Raw genomic sequence first — 25958 nt, 5'->3', positions numbered from 1 at the left:
AATATGTTAACCAGTTGAGTGAGGAAAATGTTTTTTTCGGAATTTAAATGATTTTCTGCTTTTACTCTGAAAGAAAAAAGAGTATACAGTTAATATTATGGTGTCTTGATTCAGTTTTGTCTACCTTGATAGGCATGAAATTCAATAGACAACTTTCTAGTTCGATGCATTTCCTTCAAAAACTGTGGTTGTAGTGAACATCATTCTTGCGTTTAGGGGCATCGTCACTTCCATTTAAATGATGAGCGAGTGGTTGGAAAATATAATGCTTTATTGCACGAATTATTTGGCAAATTAAATTCTTATAATTGACAATCAGCACTGCTGTCATTAGGGAATTATAATTAAGTACTTACAAAACAAACATTATTTCTAGTTTATCCTGCACAATGACGATCACTAAGACGCTTGATGAACGAGTAGTGCAGGGATACAGGCGATCCCCTCTATCTGGTAAATGACGTCATAAAGGCGCGCATAATTGACGAGTTTTTTCCGGTGATGGATGAACTCGAAAGTGGTCTATTTGTGTGTAACTAGCATACAATATTATGTTTAAGTCATTGTTGCAATCGATAATTTTTTTATCACACTTAAAAGTATCAACAAATTAATACCAAGTACAATATTTCAGGTTGTAAGTTCAACCCGCTCGTGTCGGTGCACTAGACTCCAATCTTAATTGACTAGGATTCTTAGTTTTGCTATTGAAGGTAGACGTTTTTCTCTGGGCACTCCGGCTTCCTCCACCAATAAAATTGGCCACCAGGAAATAGCCCAAAAGCGGTGCTTAAAAGTGGCACCAAAAACACATAAAATACCATTAAATCAAATCAATATTTGATAAATGAAGAATTTAGGTATTTCTTTGAACATTTTCTACTAATTAGGTCAAATGTAAGATCATTTCAAAGATAGCATCACAGATAACGTTCTTTAACCTAAATTCAGATTTCACCTCTGTGATATTCTTTGCTGCCATTATAGAAGGAGACCTCATGAGAGATAAGTATGTGTAACTTTATGATAATGAAAGTTTTGATTAATTGTTTGCTTCATAATGTCCAGTGACAAATATATCATGGATATTCAGAACAAAAGAAAATCAATGATATTTATATAATAGTTCTTGAAAAACTGGTCATTATCGTGATATATGGACTGCCCACAGGATAGTGGTATTGACTAAGATAGTGATAATGACTGAGCCGAAGGCGAGGTCATTATCGCTGTCGCAGTCAATACCACTTTCCTACGGGCAGTCCATGTATCACGATAATGACCAGTTTTTCAAAAACTATTATGTTTATTTCATTGAGAAACCATGTTTTGAAAAATTCTCATAAATTCAAAAAGCCTAAAGCGAACTCGAGTAGATGCATGATTTCTATGGCAAATAGTGAAGACCAGTCGTAGTAATGCTTAAATCTAATTAATCTAGAGCTCTTTAATTTTATAATTAACGAAAACATATAAAAAACAATTCAACTACTTAAGTATGATATTAAAAAGAGGAACATGTTTTATAAAAGGTACATCTCTCTAAACAGAGAAGCCACAAAACCGATCATTAACAGAGAAACCACGCTCCAACGGTCATTATCAGACGGAAACCACGCTCCAACGGTCATTATCAGACGGAAACCACGCCCCAACGGTCATTATCAGACGGAAACCACACCCCACCGGTCGTTATCATGTAAAAGTTCGTTAACGACCAGTTTTCTGGTCCGTTTTGTTCTGTTGATGACCGATGAAATTCATTACTGAAGAATAATGAATGTCATGTGTCCCCTTTTTATCCAATAAGAGAATCTTATTCTCAACCGATATGAAATAAATAAGAATAATGTCAAGTAGAGAAATTTAGAAACGAGACAGTCACTTTGTCAAATATAAATGAAGCAGACATATAGAGGTCTGTGAAGGAACAGCAATATGCCCCTAAAAAGGAGAAAAACAACCACATTCTAACTCACTAACTGTGAAAATTATAGAAAATCCTTTGAATTTGACACTATTGTAATGAAGACAGGATTTTCATTATTATTTATTTACTTATTTATCGTATGTTAGTAAAAACATTGTTTATATGGGTAAAATTAATACTTTATAAATATTTTCAGATTTGGTGAAAGTATAGATTCAGGTTTGGTTGTAGCTAAGTTGTCATGGCCAAATGAATGGGTCATTTTGATTGGTTCTTTCCTGTCCACTCTTGGAGCTGGTTTACAGAGTTTGACAGGTTTGTAGAGGAACCAGAAAAAATCATAGTGAAATATAACAACTTATGAGTCCTAATCTTGGAAAATTGAATAGCTTGGAAACTGATAAATATATTTTCTAGACGTCAAAAAAGGAATGAATGTTTTAGTTCACTATGTCCTATGAAAAGGGCCAAAAATTCATTTGTGAAAATGGTTCCATTGACAATCACAAGTGATTTTCGTTTTCCTCTCTGAATTATTAGAAAAATTCTTCACCTTGATATAATTATTTTCATAAGATAACAATGGAAAATGGAAAATGCGATGAAAAATTAATGTTTTGACAACTATTATATTATCAGTAAAAACCAAATTTGGCCGCAAGAGTTTAATAAATGGGTTTATTATGAAGCAAGAATTTAAACAATGTTGTTTTATTTTCAGGTGCTCCCAGATTGTTACAAGCCATAGGGTGTGACGGTGTACTGCCTTTTCTGAATATCTTCAGTGTAACCACTAAGAGGGGAGAACCATTCAGGGCTCTAGTTATGACTGTGTTGATATCAGAGATAGGCATCTGTATAGCAAACTTAGATTATGTTGCTCCTATTATTACAATGTAAGTTAATATGATAGAATATGCTTTATTACTGTGGATTCATTACTATTCTTTGAATAACAATTTTCGTTTATTTCGTGGGTACTGGTGAACCACGAAATTAAATGTTCAACGAATAACAAATTTTCTATAGGATAGTACACAGAGCTCAGCAAAACCACGAAATTAAATATCCACAAACATGTTAGATTTCCTTAATCCAAGAAAATGGGTACCCACAAAATTAATGAATCCAGACTATAATCAAGTATTCTGCATATAGCTTTACAAAATGCAATAGAATAAAAGATGTAAGGCACAGTTTGAATCAATTTGCCCTGTTGTAGATACAGATTGTATGTAGATGGTCAAATCAGTTGACAAACATTAGATTTGATACTTAATTTGTTGTTTGGCTGAGCAGAATGATAAAGATGTAGGGAATAAAGATTCAAGGAATTCCAGAATTGTGTCCTCTAGCACTCTAGATATAGATTACTGACAATACAGATTTATGCTCAAGCTTTTAAATATCATTCACAATCTTGTACAGTTTTAAACGATTTTGCATCTTGAATGTAGTTGTACAATGTTTAAACATGTTTTATTTTTTTTGTTACAGGTTTTTCCTGATGTGTTACGGGTTTGTTAACATGGCCTGTGCTTTACAGACATTACTTAGGACACCAAGTTGGAGGCCTAGATTCCAGTTTTATCATTGGTATGTTAAAATGTTACAGTTTGAACCTCATTGTATTCGAATTTTTAAGAAGACAGACTGTGCAAAACATTTTTGGAAAGATTAGAACTTGTTCTAAATCTTTACTAAGGTACCGGCCTCCCTAACAACACGACAGGTTAGCTACTGTTACTAAATGTATTCACACTGAAATATAGTTCCCTATGGTTCTCATGTATGTGCACATATGATAGACATATAGACATATAAACTGAAGAATGGGTATATTATTGGAGCAGTTCATTTAAGAATATATGTTATTAAGGTGTGTTCATGTGCAGACTTTTTAAATTAGTTTGGTTAAGTAATTGAGTATTGATACAATAATAGTATGATTGACAACTGTCATTATCACTAAACAATCAGAGACCAGGTGGACCTTTGATTACAATGCCACACCTCCTAAACTGTCAATCAAATTGACCACATTTCCTATCAACCTACTGTAATATCTCAATAAACAAATATCTGACCTTATAATTGAATACAAAAATGTGTATATTAGATGTTTAATATATAAGGATTATTTATTTATTGCCTATTACTTTTGATCTATATTACTTAAATTGATTCTGTAAAGTATATCTGAAAGATAAATGATTAATTAAGGATTAACAAGATCTTTAAAAAAAAATGAAATATGAATATAAATTTGAAGATCTAAAAGGTATTCAAGTAAGGCCTATATAATTTACTTGTTAAATTTCTAATAATCATCTGTAATTAATCAACAATTTAGATTAGTTCACTTTTTTTTATACGGAATTGGTTTGAAACAGTTTTAAAAATTTTCAACTTTTAGTTATAACAAACCATTGTTTATTAGTTTATTCCCCATCAATTATTATGTCTATTTTAGTCATTTTAATTTTTATTAATATATTTTTGCAATCAAGAAAGAATCCACATTTCAATAAATAAGTTTTTTTTATTTGTATACGTTGAAAAAGTACATTTTCAATGCCCTGTGTTGAAAAATATTTTAAAAATTGATCAAAAGGCACTCTACAACTTTTAATCTTCAATGTCATATAACCTCTGTTTCAAATTACAAAATGCACCAAAACAAAATTTTTAGATTTTTTTTTGTTGATACTAAAGTTCTTAGCTGTTGGTCTAGATTGTATATCTTACAAGGATAGTTGGTAACATTTACTAGGAGAATTTTTGATTTGCAATTTTTTGTTTACCCATATTATTTAATTTGAGCTCATTTTATCCTCATACATGAAAAGCATGTTTCCTTCCAAAGATCTGCTGTTAACGCAATTTTCAGCAATAGTGCATTTTTCCCCACCATACCTCAATATGAAATAATTAAAACTTCTCTTCTAATCTTTCCATGGGTGATTTCCATCACTTTGATTAGAGGATAGAAGTAAAATTTTTGAGACCTTCCATAAAATATATTTCTGACAACATTTCATTCTTTTTTTTATATTTATATAAGAAATTAGTTCAGGTTTTTGAGAGAGGAGACAATGAATTACAAATTTTTGATACATAATCTTCATAGAACTTATTATAAAATCCTTCTACATAAATTAATAATTTAAAAAATACAATACTATGCTTTAATTTGTAATGAGACAACTATAAGCCAAAGACCAAAGAACTAGGAGATTATCAACTATAGGTCACAGTACTGCCTTAAACAATGAGCAAACCCATAACATACAGTAAGCTTTTAAAAGACATGATAACATTTTAAATCAAATGAAAAAAAAAAGAGAGCAGTCATAGGGATCAGGTATTACACATTACATAATTTGCTAAACAATTCTTCATGAATAAGCCCCATCTTTTAGGAAATTTTACCTCTTTTCACGCAACACTTCCACAAAAATTATCACAAGTAATAGAACAAACCAAAGATTAAATCTTTAATAAACCCGGTGCATTATGTTTGCGCGCATTACCATTACATTTCCGCGCAAAAATCATTACGTTTGCGCACAGCTTTTGATTACATTTGCGGGCATTATTTTTGACAGGTAAACTCAGGTAAAATACAGGTAATAATACTAATTCATTTATTAATTTGAGCAATTATTTACAAGTATCGGTACCCCTTTCGTCAGTGTAAGTCTGCTTAGGCACCTATTTTGAAAGAATTCAATCAGTAATATTTTAGGGAAAACACGGTTAATAATAATAATTTATTCATTTATTTGTTCAATCGTTTACAAGTATCAGTATCCATTCCGTTAGTCTAAGTCTCCTAAGGCAGGGAAAAAAGGAGATAAAGCCGCATATTTTTTTTGATTTTCGGATACAATTCAATAAGTCAAAGGTGTATGCAAAATTTTAAGAAATCTGTGACATAGCCCATTTATTATAGCTTGACCTTAAGCTATAACAAGGTTTAAATTTGGTTTTAGAATTCAATATGAACAATATATAATTTGAATTAACAAAGTATTTTCAAAACTGATAATTGATAGCCATATAAAAAAGAAGATGAGGTATGATTGCCAATGAGACAACTGTCCACAAGAGACCAAAATGACACAGACATTAACAACTATAGGTCACCGTACGGCCTTCAACAATGAGCAAAGCCCATACCACATAGTCAGCTATAAAAGGCTCCGATATGACAATGTGAAACAATTCAAACGAGAAAACTAACAGCCTTATTTATATAAAAGAATGAGCGAAAAACAAATATGTCACACAAACGATAACCACTGAATTACATGCTCCTGACTTGGGACAGGCACATACATAAATAATGTGGCAGGTTTGTGGCGGGGTTAATAAAATCTATTATGAAAATACCAAAAAATAAAGACATTTATAATTTAATATATTTTTATACGACCGCAAAAATTTTAATTTTTTGGTCGTATATTGCTATCACGTTGGCGTCGTCGTCTGCGTCGTCGTCGTCGTCCGAATACTTTTAGTTTTCGCACTCTAACTTTAGTAAAAGTGAATAGAAATCAATGAAATTTTAACACAAGGTTTATGACCACAAAAGGAAGGTTGGGATTGATTCTGGGAGTTTTGGTCCCAACATTTTAGGAATTAGGGGCCAAAAAGGGCCCAAATAAGCATTTTCTTGGTTTTCGCACTATAACTTTAGTTTAAGTGAATAGAAATCTATGAAATTTTGACACAAGGTTTATGACCACAAAAGGAAGGTTGGGATTGATTTTGGGAGTTTTGGTTCCAACAGTTTAGGAATTAAGGGCCAAAAAAGGGCCCAAATAAGCATTATTCTTGGTTTTCGCACAATAACTTTAGTATAAGTAAATAGAAATCAATGAAATTTTAACACAAGGTTTATGACCACAAAAGGAAGGTTGGGATTGATTTTTGGAGTTGAGGTCACAACAGTTTATGAATTAGGGGCCAAAAAGGGGCCCCAATAAGCATTATTCTTGGTTTTCGCACAATAACTTTAGTATAAGTAAATAGAAATCTATGAAATTTAAACACAAGGTTTATGGCCATAAAAGGAAGGTTGGGTTTGATTTTGGGAGTTTTGGTCCTAACAGTTTAGGAATAAGGGGCCCAAAGGGTCCAAAATTGAACTTTGTGTGATTTCATCAAAAATTGAATAATTGGGGTTCTTTGATATGCCGAATCTAAAAATGTACTTAGATTTTTAATTATTGGCCTAGTTTTCAAGTTGGTCCAAATGGGGGTCCAAAATTAAACTTTGTTTGATTTCATCAAAAATTGAATAAATGGGTTCTTTGATATGCCAAATCTAACTGTGTATGTAGATTCTTAATTTTTGGTCCAGTTTTCAAATTGGTCTACATTAAGGTCCAAAGGGTCCAAAATAAAACTAAGTTTGATTTCAACAAAAATTAAATTCTTGGGCTTATTTGATATGCTTTATCTAAATATGTACTTTGATTTTTGATTATGGGCCCAGTTTTCAAGTTGGTCCAAATCAGGATTCCATATCAAGTATTGTTCAATAGCAAGAAATTTTCAATTGCACATTATTGCACAATAGCAAGAAATATCTAATTGCACAATATTGTGCAATAGCAATTAATTTTCAATTGGAGTTATCTTTCTTTGTATAGAATAGTAGTTGATAATATATGTTGGAAATTTGCCAGACATGACTATGATGTCATTTTCTATTTTTATTTGCCAATAACTTTATGTAAATAACTTCATTGGAAATTTGCCAATATAAAATGTTGCTGATGAAGCTTTTTTTCCTTATCTTATCTAAAATGTTTTTAGATAGTGTATGTTGGACATTTGCCAGACATGACTATGATGTCATTTTCTATTTTTATTTGCCAATAACTTTATGTAAATAACTTCATTGGAAATTTGCCAATATAAAATGTTTCTGATGAAGTTTTTTTTATTGTTTTATACAATAAACAATGTATATTCACTTTTACTACCAACCAATCTTTACCATTCAGTGATAACAAGCACTTTATTTTACATTTTAATATTTTATGATGTATTTAAAAGAGTAGTTATTGTTGCAAACTCCATTAGAACTTTGAATTGATATCAGTTTTGGAAAAAGGGAAACGGGGATGTGAAAAAAAAAGGGGGGGGTTTAAATTTTTCTCATTTCAGATTTCATAAATAAAAAGAAAATTTCTTCAAACATTTTTTTGAGAGGATTAATATTCAACAGCATAGTGAATTGCTCAAAGGCAAAAAAAAACTTTTAAGTTCATTAGACCACATTCATTCTGTGTCAGAAACCTATGCTGTGTCAACTATTTAATTTTAGATTTAAAAAGTTTGAAGAAGAAATCTTTAATTGATTTGTAAAATCTTGACATTTGTTTTGTGTAAAAAAAAAACATGTATTGTCAAAAATTTGATCACAATCCAAATTCAGAGCTGTATCACGCTTGAATGTTTTGTCCATACTTGCCCCAACTGTTCAGGGTTCGACCTCTGCGGTCGTATAAAGCTGCGCCCTGCGGAGCACCTGGTTATTTATATTTTTACCTGAGATTACCTGTAAAATGAATGCGCGCAAATGTAATCAAAAGCTGCACGCAAACGTAAAACATTTTAATCCCCAAATGTGCGCAAACGTAGTGCGCCCAATAAACTGATGGGCAGTCATATTTATTTCTTGTATGATATTATTTCAGGACTCTATCGTTACTGGGATTGGCATTGTGTATAACATTGATGTTCATCTCCAGTTGGTACTATGCATTGACTGCCATTGTTATAGCAGCTTTAATCTACAAATATATAGAATACAAAGGGTAGGTTTTTACTTACAGATTTTTACTTTCTGTGTGTTTTTTAAAATGTTAAAACCGGCTAAACAAATTGTTTAGTCACCTGTCTCTACATGCATGAAGTTTTTAAAAAGAAGGGAACACAATGATTAAGATATGAAATAACAACATAGAATGTATGAAGTGATTACAAAATTAAAATACAAAAATAAAGAACAGTCTAATTTAAATTTTGGTGGTTGTGTTTAATACACCAGACTGACTGATAATAGAAAATATGATTTCAATATTCTTTTTTTTTTTCAAACAAAAAAATCATATTTCATTTTTTATCTAATATTGAATGGTAGCTAATGTAAAAGTATGATGTACACATTCATAATGATAAATATATATTAATGCCTCCTTCACACGTACATTTAATTCGAATTGAATTTGAATCGAATGTGAATCGAATTAGCTAATGGCATTCACACACTCTTCTTTTTTAATTCTAACTGATTCGATTTGGCTCATTCGCATTAGAAATACATTTTTCTTAATACCTAATGAAAGTTAACGTCATTAGGACAGTAAAGCGGATTTGACGCACATTTCATTACGAATTAGAATTGATGTTAGGACATAAAATGTTACAAATGCAAATTAAACTAATTCGAACTCCAATTACGTGTGAAATCAGCATTAAAAATCTTATTCAATGAACAATTTTATCTTTTTAATAATAATAAGAAAAATATACTGCTTTGAATAACAATTCTGTGATAGATTTACATTGTAACATTATTATTTCTAGGGCAGAGAAGGAATGGGGAGATGGTATACGAGGTTTAGCTATGTCAGCTGCAAGATATTCACTGCTGAGGCTGCAACAGGGACCACCACATACTAAAAATTGGAGGTACATTATATATTTTAGTTTTAATTTTTAATTATAAATCATGAAAAGGGTTTCACTGAGTTGTTTACTATATCTAGTCTTACTGACAATTTTTCTACTTTCTATCAAAAAATGTGACAGGGTTATGATGGCAATAATTTAAACTCGCATTTTGAAGTTTTAATATGAAGTAAACAGGATTTTTCTCAATATCGCAAAAATTAAGATCACATTTTACTTCAAAATGACAAAGTCGCAATAATAAATGCACACAATAATTTCTCAATTTGCAGTAGGTAAAAAAATCTTGTCACTTTGTCATCAGGAACTACTGTAAAGAATGACATTATATTTGGTCAGCAACTTAACTGTAATGACATGGAAAGTGTAAGCACTTTTTTTATCTGTTGGACACATTATTACTGCTTGGTGCTGCTTTGACATTTTTCGATATTTTAAATAAAAACAAATATTTATGTTACACTAAACCAATTCATATTTAGTCAGCAGCTTGCCAGTGTTAAGCTGTTATGTGTAAACACTTGTCAGACACTCACTTCTGGTTTCAGGTCTTAATATGTGCAACTCAATAAAAGAAAATGTATAGATAAATAAAACTCTTTATATGCTAAACATATTAAACGAAATTATGAATTGGTATCAAAAAGATCTTTTTCAACAATTTTGAATATTTGCATTCTCTGATTTGTTTGTTTCAGACCACAGTTATTAGTTTTGATGAAAATGGACTCAGATCTTACACCAAAATATCCCAAAATGGTGAACTTTGCCAGTCAGTTAAAAGCTGGTTAGTAATATACAATCAATATAAAGATGATGACTTTTATGGTACATTTATTAAAGGTTGATGTTAATACAATGGAACACAGCTCAAAGAATTTCTTCTGATCATGTGACTGCTTATAAAATAGTAAATTTTTAGTATTGTACATGTAGTAAGACAATCTATAGAAGTATATTTAAATGATACATGTCAAAGTAAACTTTTGAGTAAAGTAGTGTTTTATTTATTACCACCTTTATATTTACAGGTAAAGGACTAACTTTACTTACTTCAGTGTTACCAGGTGAATTCAGTGAAAAGTATGCTGATGCACAAGCAGCTAAACAGGTATAATATATAACACATTGTTTTCAACTTTTCTGTTTGGTTGAAAAGGGAGTGCATACTATACATGACTGCATTCTATACACAACTGATAACGGTAATGAAATTTTATGCAAATGTCATACAAGAGGGAGGTTTAGTTAAACCAGATTTAATTAACCATTTTCTACATTAGAAACTAACTGTACAAAGTCAGGAATATGACAGTTGTTATCCATTTGTTTGATGTGAATGAGCTTTTGATTTTGCCATTTGATTTGGGTCAACCTGTTTCATGCTGTCACAAATATATATTCTTATACTGGCCTAAAAGTTAAGTATGTGATGATGAAAATTGGTATCTTGACAACAATAAACCCCTTCAAAATAATCTATATTAATATTGTCTTACTAAAAAGATAGATTATCTTGCGCTTAATAGCCATTGGAGCTCATGGCCAGTATTTACTTATCATATGCTACTTTTGTAAGTTGACTTGACAAGAAAAATTGGTAAAACATATCATTTGAATGAAACATAATCCTTATTATAAATACTTTGGAGAGATGAAATAATTTATTAAAACTATTAATCGTAATAGCTAAGCTAAGCCACTTGAACTTAAAATCCATTGAGTATAATCGATGTATGTGTCCATTTCTGATTTGTTGTTTAAGGGGGTAGACCTTGGTTCAGGGAGATAACTCTTTAAATCAGTTATGTGTTTGTAAAAGTCAACTTTCGTCAATGAATTTTAAGCATTTACCTGAAACAGATTGGAAATAATCTATGTATCCTAGAAGCTTAGAACATATTTATGAAAATGGCTGACGCAAACGTACTGATGATTTTAAGAGTTATTTCCATTAACCTAGGTCTACCTCCTTAATGTGTTATTTATTTTTTCTTTGTTGTCTTTTCAGTCTTTAAATAAATTGATAGAAACAACAGGTATTAAAGGATTTGCTGATGTTGTTATTGCTAAAGATGTCACAGACGGACTTTGCCATTTGTAAGTTTATATAAATGTAAAGCTGTCTTAGATCTATGAGACATGGCAGAGTATTAGCCATCGGATAGATTGAATTATCTCCCTTGTATTAACTAATCAAAATCTGGCATTTTGACCTAAATTATAATAAATACTATTTGTAGAGAGCAGTAGCTTTATTTCAATTTAATGATAATTCTTTTCAAGGCCAGTAAGTAGTTCATTTCAACTCCTTGGTTGGTATGTAGAATTAATATGGAGTAAAAACAGAATTGTGTCAGATAATAATCTTTATTAGGTCTTTCCACTTTTCCGTGGAAAGACCTATTGGTTTTCTTCTGATTATTATTATTATTTTTTTTCTTCCGCCAACTTTTTGTTCCTTCGCAATTTTTTTGTTCCTTCGCAAGATGTTGCTTAGACATATGGTATATGATATCGAACAATTAATACGCTTTTGAAACTGACACCACGTAACCAAAATCTTTTCCATGTAAGAGTTATCTCCCCGAACACTGTTTTTCTTGTGATCGCTTAATATTCGCAACCGTATAAGAAACCGACAAATTTATTTTACCAAATTGCTCGTTATATCCTCAGGATGATTTGATTTATTTTGACCGAAGCTATCCGGAGACTCCATATGAGAGTTATTTCCCCTTTTATATTTGATATAAGTGATATGCATTTTTAACTGGAAAACCATAAGTGTTAGAGGCCTAGGGTCTTTTGATTTGAGGTCCTTGGTCCAAAAAAATGAAAATGAGGTCAAGGTCAAAGGTCAAGGTCATGATTAAATTTTTTATTTTGGCTTGTTATCTCTTATTTTCAGAAATCTTATAAGATATCAACAAAATATTTTCACATAATTGTTAGTCGTGACATAAATTTTAGTCGAAAGGGTACGTAAACATTTGTTGTGAGTTTTTCCCCCTTTTATATCTAATATCAGTCGTATGGTAATACAACTCATTAACAATATAAAGTAAAGACCTAGAGTCTTTTGATTTGAGGTCCTTGGTTCATGACATTGAAATTGAGCTCAAGGTCATATGTTAATTTAACGTTCTAGATTTTGACCTTTGCTTTTACCTCATATGTATTCATGTTAAAGCTATTAGACTTTTTGAATTAGGTTGCAAGCAGTATGAAGTTGAAAAAGCTAACCGGAAGTGACCTTTTGTAAACCGGAAGTAGCTGATTTTTGTAATAAATTATTGTAAAAGTATGTAAAACCATACATTTTTGGAATCAGCGTCAAATAAACTCTAAGACAGTACCGGAAGTAACATATTTTGAACCGGAAGTAAAAAATTATTTCTCTTATTTATATCTTATTGTATAGAAACCTTATATTTTTGGAATCAGCGTACAATAAGTTGTCATTTGACGCTGAAATTGACATTAAAAAACCAAATTTTAATATTTTCATATAAAAAAAAATCATTACTGGTGGAAAGACCATCAATGGTTCTCTGAACAATTGGTTTTTAATTTATTATTGCTATTGTTGTACAGTTGATAAACGTGAGATCAAATCAAAATTTTAGTGCAAGTTTGTATTTTTTCGCAAAACCTATCCAATCACTAAGTTCACAATAAGGAAAACATCCTAAAAGTTTCTACAGTATATGTTTAACTTGTGTTACTGTTCCACATTCATTTTATTTTATTGGGTTACTATTTATAGAATACAGAATGCTGGGTTAGGTGGATTACGTCATAATACAGTTATGATAGGGTGGCCCTATGGTTGGAGACACAGTGGAGAAGAGAGAAGTCACAAAGTGTTTATAGGTAAGCCATAAAAATTAATAGAATATAATATGGGGTAAATGTCATTCAGACAGCAATCCAACAAGACAGGTCATATAAAAAAAAAAAGAACATGAATGTGTCTTGAGACAGGAATGCCCCCATTATATGTGAAAATACCTTTAAGGACAGACAGAACGGACGATCAAAGATGAACTATGAGTTGGGACAGTCACACAAACATACTTAAGCTTTACTTGTTGTTTTTTTTCTAAATACAAAATACATGTTTTCAAATTTCTTCCTGTTATCTTAATCAATAGATTACTTCATGTAATGAAAGAAAATCATCTTTGAAAGTTTTTATTTCAGATGCCATAAAGAATATCAATGCTGGACAGATGGCTCTGTTAGCAGTAAAGGGAATTAACCAGTTCCCAGATCAAGGAGAGAAATTATCGGGTACAGTAGATATTTGGTGGATTGTCCATGATGGAGGCATGCTGATGTTACTGCCATTTTTATTGAAGCAACACAGAACATTTAAAAACTGTAAACTAAGAATATTTACTATAGCTCGTATCCTTTATGATAACATGTGATGATTGTATCAGAGATGTAAATGGTTTTATTGATAGTTTTATTGGCCATTTACCGAAGGGAAATAAATGGGTTCACATCATATCAAAGCTAAAATTTAATTTCTACAATAATTAATTTAAATGTTTCTGGTGTACCAATTTATAATTTAATTGCCTTGTCAAAAAAATTTCCCATTGGTACATTTTTTCTGCACTGTTAGTCGAGAGTCCCATTGAAGCCTGCTGAAACATTCCTGGTGGCTCCTCAATGAAAAATTCTCCCTCTTTTTTTCTGAAACTGCAAAATTGATATTCTTCCTAGATACAAACTCAAAATATGCAATATGGGTAAAGCAAATGACTGCATTTGGAAACTTGAATAATATAAGTTTTTATTGGCATATACAGAAAATTTGTGTTTTTTTTTTTGTGTCCCTGACAGAAAGGGTGTTGAAGACAAAAAATAACAGATTATTTGGATGGTCTTGTAAATGCTGTCATATGTACAGTGCTTGACAGATTTTTATGAAATTTATATGAGCAATATAGTTTGTTTTTTTTTATCGGCAGGGAACATTGGAATTCTTTTCATTTATTTTTCATAGGAAAATCCCATAATGGGAAAATTCACTCATATAACAAATTGGAGCGCACATACTGTAAAGAAAGTATTCGCTCAGATAAAATATGTATTTTTTTCATTAAACAGTTGTGAAGGTTATTCTGTTATAATTTAATCAATATAGTAATACATGTATAGTGAGACAAACGTTTCAACTCTTTTACATTACTTTGAATGAAAGTTCACTCTTCAAATTAAAAGTCCCAAGATATAAAGTATTATCGCACTATGAGTTAACAATAAAAATCTGACAAGTTGTGTATTATATCTTAAAACTGTAGAAACGAAAGATTAAATGATGTTGATTATATGTGATGATAATATTAAGTTATCAGAAAAGAATGGTGATTATATGACCTTAACCTTTATAAGAACTTGAGGATAATACAGTGCAGATGAAGAAAGATTTAGAAACATTTATGTATCAATTACGAATCAATGCTGAAGTAGAAGTTGTGGAAATGGTAAGTAAATAAACTCATCATAGATACCAGGATTAATTTTTGTTATATGCGCCAGAAGCTAGTTTTCGTCTACATAAGACACTTTAGTGATGCTCAAATAAAAAAACATTAAAAAGGCCATATAAAATATGAAGCAAAAGAGCATTGAGAACCAAAAATTCCTAAAAGTTTTGCCAAATACAGCTACGGTAATCTATTTCTGAGGTAGAAAAGCCTTAGTACTTCAAAAATTCAAAGCTTTGTAAACAGTTAATTTATAATTATGACCATATCAATAATAATTCATGTTGACTACTGGGCAAGTGATTGCCTCAGGGAATAAAAACTCCACCAGCAGTGGCATTGACCCAGTGGTTGTAAATAAACTTATCATAGTAAAACAACATAATAAATCTGTAGATTGGTGTATCTAAAAAGATTAAGAACTGGATGATAATTTAGATGGCCAAATATATTCTTCAGTTTAGCAGTAGATGGGGCATGCATGGTCTTCTTCTTTCTGTAGACACCTTTTGTTTTTCACAAACTTCAATTGATAAAAAACAATACTGAATTAAGAAATTGTTTTGATGGTTTTTAAAAAACAGAAAAATGCGACTGAGTAAGTTTCACAAAAATGAAACTCATGTTTTTAACTTTGAAAGCATCATTTGTATGCACCATTTTCAAAAATTACCAGTGATGAATTGTGCATTGCTGTCCATTGTTTGACAATAATAATTTTAAAATGCTTTCAAAAATTTCTTAGTTAATTAAGGTGAAACCAAACACCTTGACTTAAATTAGTTTGGCTTGTTCAATTTTCACAAAGTGTTGACAAAATATTTACTTTGATCCTTTGAAAAAAATTTGAATATTTCAAAAACTTTAACCACCCACTTAATTGGAAAAATTTGACCTGTTATATACCAGTTTGACAAGTATCAATTTTGATCTTTGAGAAGCTTAATATTTCCTTAACAATAGAACATGATTCAAACGTTCAGCTGATTTTTACAGAGTTATCTCCCTGTAGAGTTATTTACCTCCTAAAACACAAAATCATAGCTACATGTAATAGGACAATTATAAATGTCTCTCTCTTTATACAGAGTAACAATGATATATCAGCCTATACTTATGAGAGAACATTGATGATGGAGCAAAGGTCAGAGATGTTAAAGGTCATCAGGAGAGGATCAAGGTCAGGTAGTCTAGAGGTAAGTCTTATACATAATTTCTAGATTATATCTCAAAATTATGGCCATATAGATCACAGACAAAAATATAACTGACTAATGTAGAATTATTATTCAAAAGTTATAAGAAAAAGTTAAAAGTTAAGCAAGGTGTGAAATAAGATTAAGAAATATGCAAAGTGAAAAAAAGTCATCAAAGAAAGAGATTTAGATAAAAACACATTACGCAATGCTTAAAGTTATAATTGTATAGCTTGAGTTTATTGAATCTTCATGCATACATATTCTTTGTCATTTTAATAATTATTTATATCATTTTTTTCTCAGCCATCAACTCTCTTAGATTTTTCATCAATGAAGACCCCTTCCAATTTAAAAGTGAAACTAGAAACAGTACATGAAGATGGTCCTTCAGAGAGTTCAACAGATTCTATAGATAAAAACCAGTTCACATTCACACCATCCTCTAAAGCCAATTCTAAAACCACAACACCAACAGATCCTGGTAATAATGATCTACTGAATATTAAACCGTAAGTACATATATATAATTTGTCTCCAACATCACATTCACGCCATCATCTAAGCCAACTCTTAAACTACAATACCAACAGATCCTTCTAATAATGATCTGCTAAATATTTAACCATAAGTACATATATAACATATATAACTAGTCTCCAACACACATAAAACCAGTACACATTCACGCCATCATCTAAGTCAACTCTAAAACTACCACACCAACTGATCCTGCTTATAATGATCTACTAAATTTAACACTAAGAATGGTTTGTTTCAATCGCACATATCATATTAGAAGCTGATTCGATTGTCTTCACAATACAATGAGTAATTTGATCAATACCAACATTACTATAATCTGTCACCAACCATCAGACCAATTCTCAATCTTCAGTGCAAGATACTGTGGATTCATGATTATTTGTTAGGTACCAATTTTGTGGGATTCCTGTGTACAAGTGAACCACAAATTTAACTGTTCAACAAATTACAAATGTTCTAAATGCAGACATTAGTAAAACCACAAAATTAAATAACATGAAAAAATAAATCATTCTTTTATTTCTTGTTTGGATCATAAAAATCTCTGATATAGCAATAACCAAACTTATATGCATATTGAATTGAATAAGATATGATAAGATAAGAATTTTATTAGTCTAATCAAGAACCCATAAAGGACATCATTTTAAAACAATATCATGCACAAGATGATTGGGATAAAAAAGCAAAACAGAAACCTAATACCATACTATAACGTTATGGACAGGATCAGAGCCTAACACAACATGTGTCTTACATAACTATTACATCAAAATGCATAATAATAGAATAGTATTTCATATATTTTGATTACATTTGGATCTTATTTCTAAACCTAAAATAATGTAATAATTGTAATTTCCTAGGCATATGAGAGTTGGTAAATGCTCATTTGTGAACAGCCAGAAATATTTTTTATCCTTAGGTAGTTCTTTAAAATTAGTACAAAAAGTGTTTAATTTGAATATAATTACACTTAAACAACAGCCTAATCTATCACTCTGAGACTTTATACAGCAGCACTAGGTTGATTATCATTTTAAAAGTAGCTTTCTAAGTACAATTCTCATAATTTGTTGTATCTATACAAAATATTTGCATTTTTTTTTTACTTTCAGGGATAAAAAGAATGTAAGAAGAATGCACACAGCAGTTAGATTGAATGAAGTAATTATAGAGAAATCTCATGAGGCACAGTTAGTCATATTGAATCTCCCAGCTCCACCTAAATCACAGGCAGGAGAACTCAACTGTATCCTTTTTATTGTCTCCCCTCATGCTTATTTTACCCTGACCTTTCAGTCATGGTTTATTCACTTTTAAACATTTACTTACTTAACATGTACATGTTTTTATTAGGTCTGTTAAGGTAGTGGTAGGTCAATGATATTTGGTATGCAGTTGTATTTACTTTGGCACATCTCATTTCAATGGGGAGTATTAAAACTTTGCTTAGTTTAAATGTTAAAGTTCAAAAGTTTACATGTTAAAGTTTGTGTTAAGTGCAGTATAAGATGAACCACTAATGGTAAGTCAATGATATTTGGTAAAGAGTTGTATAAGGATTTGCAACTTTTGCATTTCTAATTTCCATGGAGATTCTTTGTTCCTATACCTTAAATCACTGTTCATTGATTTTTTATGTGTTGGATGGTTAACATGTTTCATGTATTGTCATTTTAATTTCAGCATTTGCAACACACTATTAAAATTACATAAAGGCGGGATTGTCTTTGGGTCAACGTTTTATATGAAATATAGATGTTATATGAAAAACTTTCTATTTCACTCAATTTTTATGCCCCACCTACGATAGTAGAGGGGCATTATGTTTTCTGGTCTGTGCCTCCATTTGTGTGTCCTTTCGTCCCGCTTCAGGTTAAAGTTTTTGGTCAAGGTAGTTTTTGATGAAGTTGAATTCCAATCAACTTGAAACTTAGTACACATGTTCCCTATGATATGATCTTTCTAATTTTAATGTCAAATTAAAGTATTGACCCCAATTTCACGGTCCACTGAACAAAGAAAAAGATAGTGTGAAGCTCAGGTTAAAATTTTTGGTCAAGGTAGTTTTTGATAAAGTTGAAGTCCAATCAACTTGAAACTTAGTACACATGTTAACTATGATATGATCTTTCTAATTTTAATGCCAAATTAAAGTATTGACCCCAATTTCACGGTCCACTGAACATGTAAAATGATAGTGCAAGTGGGGCATCCGTGTACTATGGACACATTCTTGTTAATTTTTAAACAGGGATGAAGTCATTGTTAGTAGGGAATATCAATTCTTCCTTCAATAGCAGAAAATAGCTAAAAAAGTCAAGTGCCAAATTTTTCAAAAACTTCATGATCACAAATTACTAATATTACTTTGTGATATTTTTTTCCCAGAATACTTATTTATCACTTCTTTCTTTATGGTGATGTTTCATTTGGTTCCCAATAAATGTGAATTATGAAACCTTAACGAGCCATTAGATATGGAGTTTTTAGAGGTACTGACAGAAGGAATTGACCGAGTACTAATGGTCCGAGGAAGTGGACATGAAGTCATTACTATCTATTCATAAGTTGAAAGTGACGATTTTATGGTGCAAAGGATATATTGTTATCAGTATTTGTTATGAGACTTAAGTGCTGAGGATTGATATTGTAAAAATATGCAGGAGAAGAATGTCATTTCTTTTTACATATTCCTAGACATTAGTGCCTGACATTTTACCAGTGTGATGCAGCTTAGTTGAGCTTAAAACCAAAATTATAGAATCTTTATTTATAAGTTATATTTGTTGCCAAGAAATTGTGTTCATTTTTGTCTCATATCATATAGCGTATATCTGGTTATTTTTTTGTCAGGTTTTGTTTGCAGTTTGTGCCATAGATATGACAGTTAAAAATTTCACTTCTGTAATTTTTTCGCTTTTCATGGCCTTATGCATTGGAATGTTTTGCTATAAGATATTTACCATGCTTAAATATCCTGATAAACAGCAGTAAAGTCTAGTTTTCATATCACATACATGTGTGCTTGTTTGGTGTTGTAGTTTTGAATGACTGTGCATGAATGAGATGGTCTTTTTAGTATTTTAATATACAAATATTTGTAAAAAATAGTATTTAAAATACAAGTGAAATTTGTCACTTCAATATTTAGAACTAGTTGTGTAAACACTCAAGTTTTATAAGTCTGTACACTTCTGAGCTGATCACCACTATACATTTAATGTCAAAGTGGTTCACTGTTACAGATGTGCACAGACTTGCAACAATTCACTTACTTTAGAGCTTATAATTAGGAAACTAAAATTTGGGGATCTGAATAAAATATTTTTAGAGACAAAGTCTTATTTTGAAAATAATTGTAATAACTTTAAAAAATATTATATACTTGTATTGCTTTTCCCATAAATTAGTAATTTAAGAGTGAAGAATATGTGTCGTTCAATACGTTTTAATTTGTTATGCATATATGTGTTTGCAGAATGGAATGAAAGTTCATATTTTAGATAACAAAAACATTTATTTTACATTGTTAATGTACTGCATAACTTTAAATGTAATTATTTTTTTTTAAATTAGAAAAATGGCATATTTTACTGTCCCATGTAGTATGATATTTTATACCTTATGCAGCAATAATTATAAATGATTGCATTAATTCTTTTAACTAAGCAAAGCCTTCTCTGTAGGTTATAATTCCATAAGCAATATCATTACCAGTAATAAGAGTGTAATAAATGTATATTCAAAGTTTAAATCAAATTGGGAATGGAAATGGGGAGTGTGTCAAAGAGACAGCAACCTGACCAAAAAGTAGAAAACAGCCCAAGGCCATCAATTTGTATGCCAAAGGGCTTAGGGCAACAATTCGATCGTACATATATAGCCTCAATTTTTTTGAAATATTTTTTTTTAACAACTGAATCGTATGAATGAGGTGGATGTTTTAAAAATGATATCATAGCTACCAGCTTCCCTCACATTTGTCACAAAGCTTTGTCTTAAGTTATTGCAAAGAATTATTTGTCTCCTATTATTTTGTATGGAATGTAATTATATTTTTATACTACATGCACATGTTATCTGTGATCAAATGTTTGTTTTGTTGGCTGTGAATACATGTATGTATTTATATTTGGTTAGATGTTCAATGTTAGTCTGCTTTTAACTAGTCTAGATTTTACACATAAAGTTTATATAAAAGGTATGAATTTCAGAGTTTATAAAAATAGGGGAGCATAGTTGAAGAGTTTATATTACGGGAGCATATTGCAAAAATTTATATTTTATTGATATTTATTTTAGACCAAACTAGAGTTGTATTTTATGAATAAGTTACACCAGTTGACCCAAGGTCAATTGGTTTAAATGATGTCATTGAACAGTTGGTTCTTGCTGTGACATAATGATATAAGCATTGTGACATAAATGAACCAACTTGAAAGTAGTGTAGAATGAAATCCAAAACAGTGTGGCTGTGGCCATTGATTGACACATTAAATTCATCCATAGACTGGGACAATTTAGGTGAACGTTTGTATGTTACGACCACTGCTCACAATGTACAATCAATGGCCACAGCCACACTGTTTTGGATTTCATTCTATTACACTTGAATCATTGTTTATTTTCATGTCTGATCATACTGTAAACCAAGCTATTTGGCTGATACTTTATTTTGTATTTAGTCCTTACTATCCCATTTCGCAATCTTAAAATTATTTGATGTAATTTAATAAGGAAAGAGTCAAGCTTTACATATTCATAACGATTTAAATTAGCGTTATGTTTTTACTTATGAAAATCACGACAATAAATAGCTTGCGAAAATAAGTTGGTTTACAGTAATTTCATTATTTCCAGTAACTACTCTTTTATAAATTATTATCATAAGATAATATTAATAATATATTCGTCACAATTTTGTAAAGTTGTGTTTATACAAATGGTGCAACTGTTATTTATTCATGGTAATTATGAAACTTTTTACTGGTTTCATGTGCTTTGCTGTGTACTTTAGAAGTTCACTACTTGTTTAAATTTTACCCACTTAGTCTTAATAAAATAGTTTATAAGTACATCACAGTTTATCCTATAATGAACTTTCAATTCTTAACCTTAAACATTCATGCTTTATACTATAGTTTGCACCAAAAACTTTTTCATCTACTAGTCCGGACACTAAATATCAAAACTTGTTCCTATATGACTATAGAAAATTTTCACCAGTCCAAATTAATATTTACTAGTCTGGGGCATCGGACTAGTGGCTAACGGTGCAAACTGTACCTATAGAATTAATTTCAAAATCAGAATTTATATTTTTCCTAATGTTGTTTGTATCTAAAAATCAATACATGTACATATCTCTAGATTTCTATAATTTTGGTGTATTGTTTAAATCTGTGGAAAAGATTTATATTATTTTGAATTACAAATATCAACTTTAACAAAGTGAACATTAAAAATAATTTCAATTACAAAAATAATTGATTGGGGCATTTATATTTATAGTAAAACTTACTGTAAGAATATATATCATGCCTTACGCCTGCCAGTTTATCCCACCAAACAATTGCCTATTATATATATATATACATGCTTCATATACAGACGTTAAATACTGTGGATTCATTATTTTCGTGGGAAACAATTTAATGTGAATTGAGGAAATTTGCCTTTTTGTTGATGTGTGATTTCTTATTTTTGTGAAATACAACCTGATAGAAAATTTGTAATTCTTTGAAAAAATAATTTGTATATCACCTGTACCCACAAAAACCCTGAAAAATTGATATCCGACGAATAATAATATTTCCACAGTATATTGTTTAATGGTATACAAATGAAGTCTGTTTTAAATGAATCTTATACATTTTTCTTATAATTGCAAATTGAATGTTTATTTATTCAAGGCATTTATAAAATTTGATTTTTTTTTTTTTAAAGAAATGTATATGTTGGAGTTTTACCCATAGTTCTTAATGCCTCTTCTGTGACAAATTATTTTACATAAAAATTGATGATCAAATAACCATGACATTTTCTGTGAAACATGTTCAGCTTTAACTTTTCCAAATTTATATGAAAAGGAAAAAAATGTTATAATTGATATACATGTATCTTCTTTCTTGCTCCTGGCTTATGTACAGATACCTATTATAAAATGTATGTAACATAATATATATTTTAACTAAAGATAAAACTTAAATCGGTTGACTTTTTAAATAACTAATTGCTACCTAAAGAAGTTAAATTATGATCTAGGGACCAGTTTTATTCAATAGAAAGATAGGATCTTCAACATGTTTTTATGCCCCACCTACGATAGTAGAGGGGCATTATGTTTTCTGGTCTGTGTGTCCGTTCGTTCGTTCGTCTGTTCGTTCGTTCGTCCGTCTGTCCCGCTTCAGGTTAAAGTTTTTGGTCAAGGTAGTTTTTGATGAAGTTGAAGTCCAATCAACTTGAAACTTAGTACACATGTTCCTTATGATATGATCTTTCTAATTTTAAAGCCAAATTAAACTTTTGACCCCAATTTCACGGTCCACTGAACATAGAAAATGAAATTGCATGTTTCAGGTTAAAGTTTTTGGTCAAGGTAGTTTTTGATGAAGTTGAAGTCCAATCAACTTGAAACTTAGTACAAATGTTCCCTATGATATTATCTTTCTAATTTTAATGCCTAATTATATTTTTTATCCAATTTCACGGTCCATTGAACATGGAAAATGATAGTGGGAGTGGGGCATCCGTGTACTTTGGACACATTCTTGTTTGCATTAGCTTTAAGTATACAGGGTAGCTATAAGTGTAATTTATTTTGACTGATATATTTGTAATCAGTCAAGAATCTTCCTTTCATTAGTTCTATATTTCATATTTTGAACTATTAAATCCCTCCCTGCAAATATATCTAAATATTTACTAGTTTGTATAAAAAGGGAAAACTTGAAAAAAAACAGCTTTTTGCATTCTATACATGTATTGCCCCCTCTTCAAAAGCTTGTTGTGTTTCATATGTTGCCAATACTGTATGTACAATTTCCTGTGAGGAAAATCAACAACAGAATATTTGTTCCATTTGTCAGAGGCTTTTCCATTTAAACAAATGTGGTACCCAGGAAAGGATAACCACCTATAGAGGTATTTCACTTTTCTTGAAACCCACCAATGGTGGACATTTCAAAGTTGCTCTCTGGGTCCCATGTGTGTTTTTATTGAACAGCTCAATTAAACTAGGAACTAAAATAAAACAGGTACTGCAATACCTAAACATGTTCTGTTATACAAACCTGCCAAATGTAACCAGCTGTAAAATCAGTTTAAAAGTAGTTTGACAATGTAGTTAACCAATATCAGGAATATTTACATGATATAAATAATAATGGATGGCTGTATTTATTATCTTAAAATCTAATATAAATGTTATTTCTTAAGATTATATTTTCAATTTTCTTCCAAAGATTTCAAACATCCTAATTATAAAAATGGAAATTAGTTTGAGACTTTTAATGACTATTTCATACTCCTAGCATTAAAGTTTTGGATTTTACGACAATCGACATGTGTCATGTTGGTTGTAATGGCATTGATTTTTTAAAATATTATTAATTTAAAATTATAATGAAAGAAATCCAGCCAAATTATAGCTTTATTTATTGTGATTCTAGAAATGTAATGAAATAAAATCAAAAGTTTTAGTTATTTAAGATTTGATAATTTTGAAATCATAATCCCCAAAATGTTCAAATTACAGTATTTAAAGTTCAACATGATTGCTAGAATAGTTGAGACTTTGTTTTAGACGGACACATATTTGATAAAACAGTAGATAATGGCTGTTCTAGTCTTTTGTATATTTTCAGTATAGAATGTTAAGTATAGATGGTTTTTGCTCTAGTCTATATATTTTTGTATATGTAATATAAAGTGTTGTGGAGTTTTTTTTTTGTAGCTATTTATTTTGTAAGGTGTACAATTTATTGAAAATGTTCAATAAAATATCAGTAAGATTTGTTTTTGTTTTAATGGCAACGTAAATAGAGAACAGATTTTCACATCAATGTTGTAAAATGTCCACTGTGAGTATATTAATTTAAAGCTTTCCTGACAGTTTTATACAAAATGATACCACTTGCAAATGCCATGAATTTGTAATAGGAACTCTTAAAAATAACTAGAACCAAAAACAAGATACTTCAAAAAGTGGAGGTAATAAAAAAAAGAGGTAGAAAGACAAACAACATATGAAAGTAAGACAGAGCAACACCACCTCCATCAAAAACCAGGATTGATCTGAGGGCTGTTCCATTAAAACATACATGGTACATAGGGAAGACACTTTTAAAATTGTAGCACTGTAGGTCACATTCGGAAAAGATGACAGGATTGTGATTATGAGATTGGATCACATCCATCCTATTCTGTATTGTTCAAAGTCAACTGACTTGTGATGGTGTCCATAAACATTTTCATGTTAATGAGGTCATGGTCAGATGGACCCTGCCAAACAGACATGTGCACTTTACAATCAATCCATACACGAAATATAGTTCACCTTTTTCTTACAGTATCTGAGAACAGTTATCAAACTTCACATTGCCAAATAATCAAATGAACAATGAAAATAAGGTCAAGGTCAGATGAACCTTGCCAGACAAACATAAACCGAAGAATCAATCCATACACCAATTTCAGTATTTGTGATACAAGCTTTGTCAAGAAAACTATCCTTGATCCTATCAAAGGAAGTGATAAACCTTGGAAGATATAGATTTCAAGTCTGTTTCATACCCAGTAGGGTTTGGATTGCTTTTCATGTCATCTTTATCCAAAAGATTTCATTTTGATATAAATGAAAGTATTCAGGTAGATCAAACATTCTGGAAATACTTCCCATGTCAGATTTCCTCTATCAAAATAATAGACAAAACTAGCATTTTATCCCAATGATTAATTTATAGCCATGTCTGCCATTTCCATTTAATGTCTCAAAACTTTTGGTGACATTTCTTGTGCCATCAATGAGGTATCGCTGAAATGCCTCAATGAATAAACATCTGAAAC

General features: G+C 30.5%; 1 protein-coding gene across 5 annotated transcripts in view; it reads left to right on the top strand.

The window, feature by feature from the left end:
- The window catches only part of LOC143079110 (solute carrier family 12 member 4-like), a 73669-nt gene extending 52220 nt beyond the window's left edge, over positions 1–21449 (top strand). For 3 of the 5 annotated variants that reach the window (XM_076254293.1, XM_076254292.1, XM_076254291.1), the window contains 16 exons: positions 952–1009; positions 2127–2245; positions 2652–2826; positions 3428–3526; positions 8644–8763; positions 9536–9640; positions 10339–10427; positions 10672–10751; positions 11652–11740; positions 13410–13516; positions 13847–14053; positions 15050–15141; positions 16233–16340; positions 16647–16852; positions 18005–18138; positions 19368–21448. In XM_076254293.1, coding sequence (XP_076110408.1) covers positions 952–1009; positions 2127–2245; positions 2652–2826; positions 3428–3526; positions 8644–8763; positions 9536–9640; positions 10339–10427; positions 10672–10751; positions 11652–11740; positions 13410–13516; positions 13847–14053; positions 15050–15141; positions 16233–16340; positions 16647–16852; positions 18005–18138; positions 19368–19459 — 1880 coding nt within the window. In that variant the 3' untranslated portion in view covers positions 19460–21448. Of the gene's footprint in view, positions 1–951; positions 1010–2126; positions 2246–2651; positions 2827–3427; positions 3527–8643; positions 8764–9535; positions 9641–10338; positions 10428–10671; positions 10752–11651; positions 11741–13409; positions 13517–13846; positions 14054–15049; positions 15142–16232; positions 16341–16646; positions 16853–18004; positions 18139–19367 lie in introns of all 5 variants that reach the window. The other 2 variants (XM_076254290.1, XM_076254294.1) reach the window with 2 other exon arrangements.
- The last annotated feature ends 4509 nt before the right edge of the window (positions 21450–25958 follow it).

Source organism: Mytilus galloprovincialis, chromosome 6 (assembly GCF_965363235.1).
Source record: "Mytilus galloprovincialis chromosome 6, xbMytGall1.hap1.1, whole genome shotgun sequence".
Taxonomy (NCBI): Eukaryota; Metazoa; Mollusca; class Bivalvia; order Mytilida; family Mytilidae; genus Mytilus; species Mytilus galloprovincialis.
Note: the sequence above shows the minus strand (reverse complement) of the source record. Positions and strands in the feature narration are given on the sequence as shown.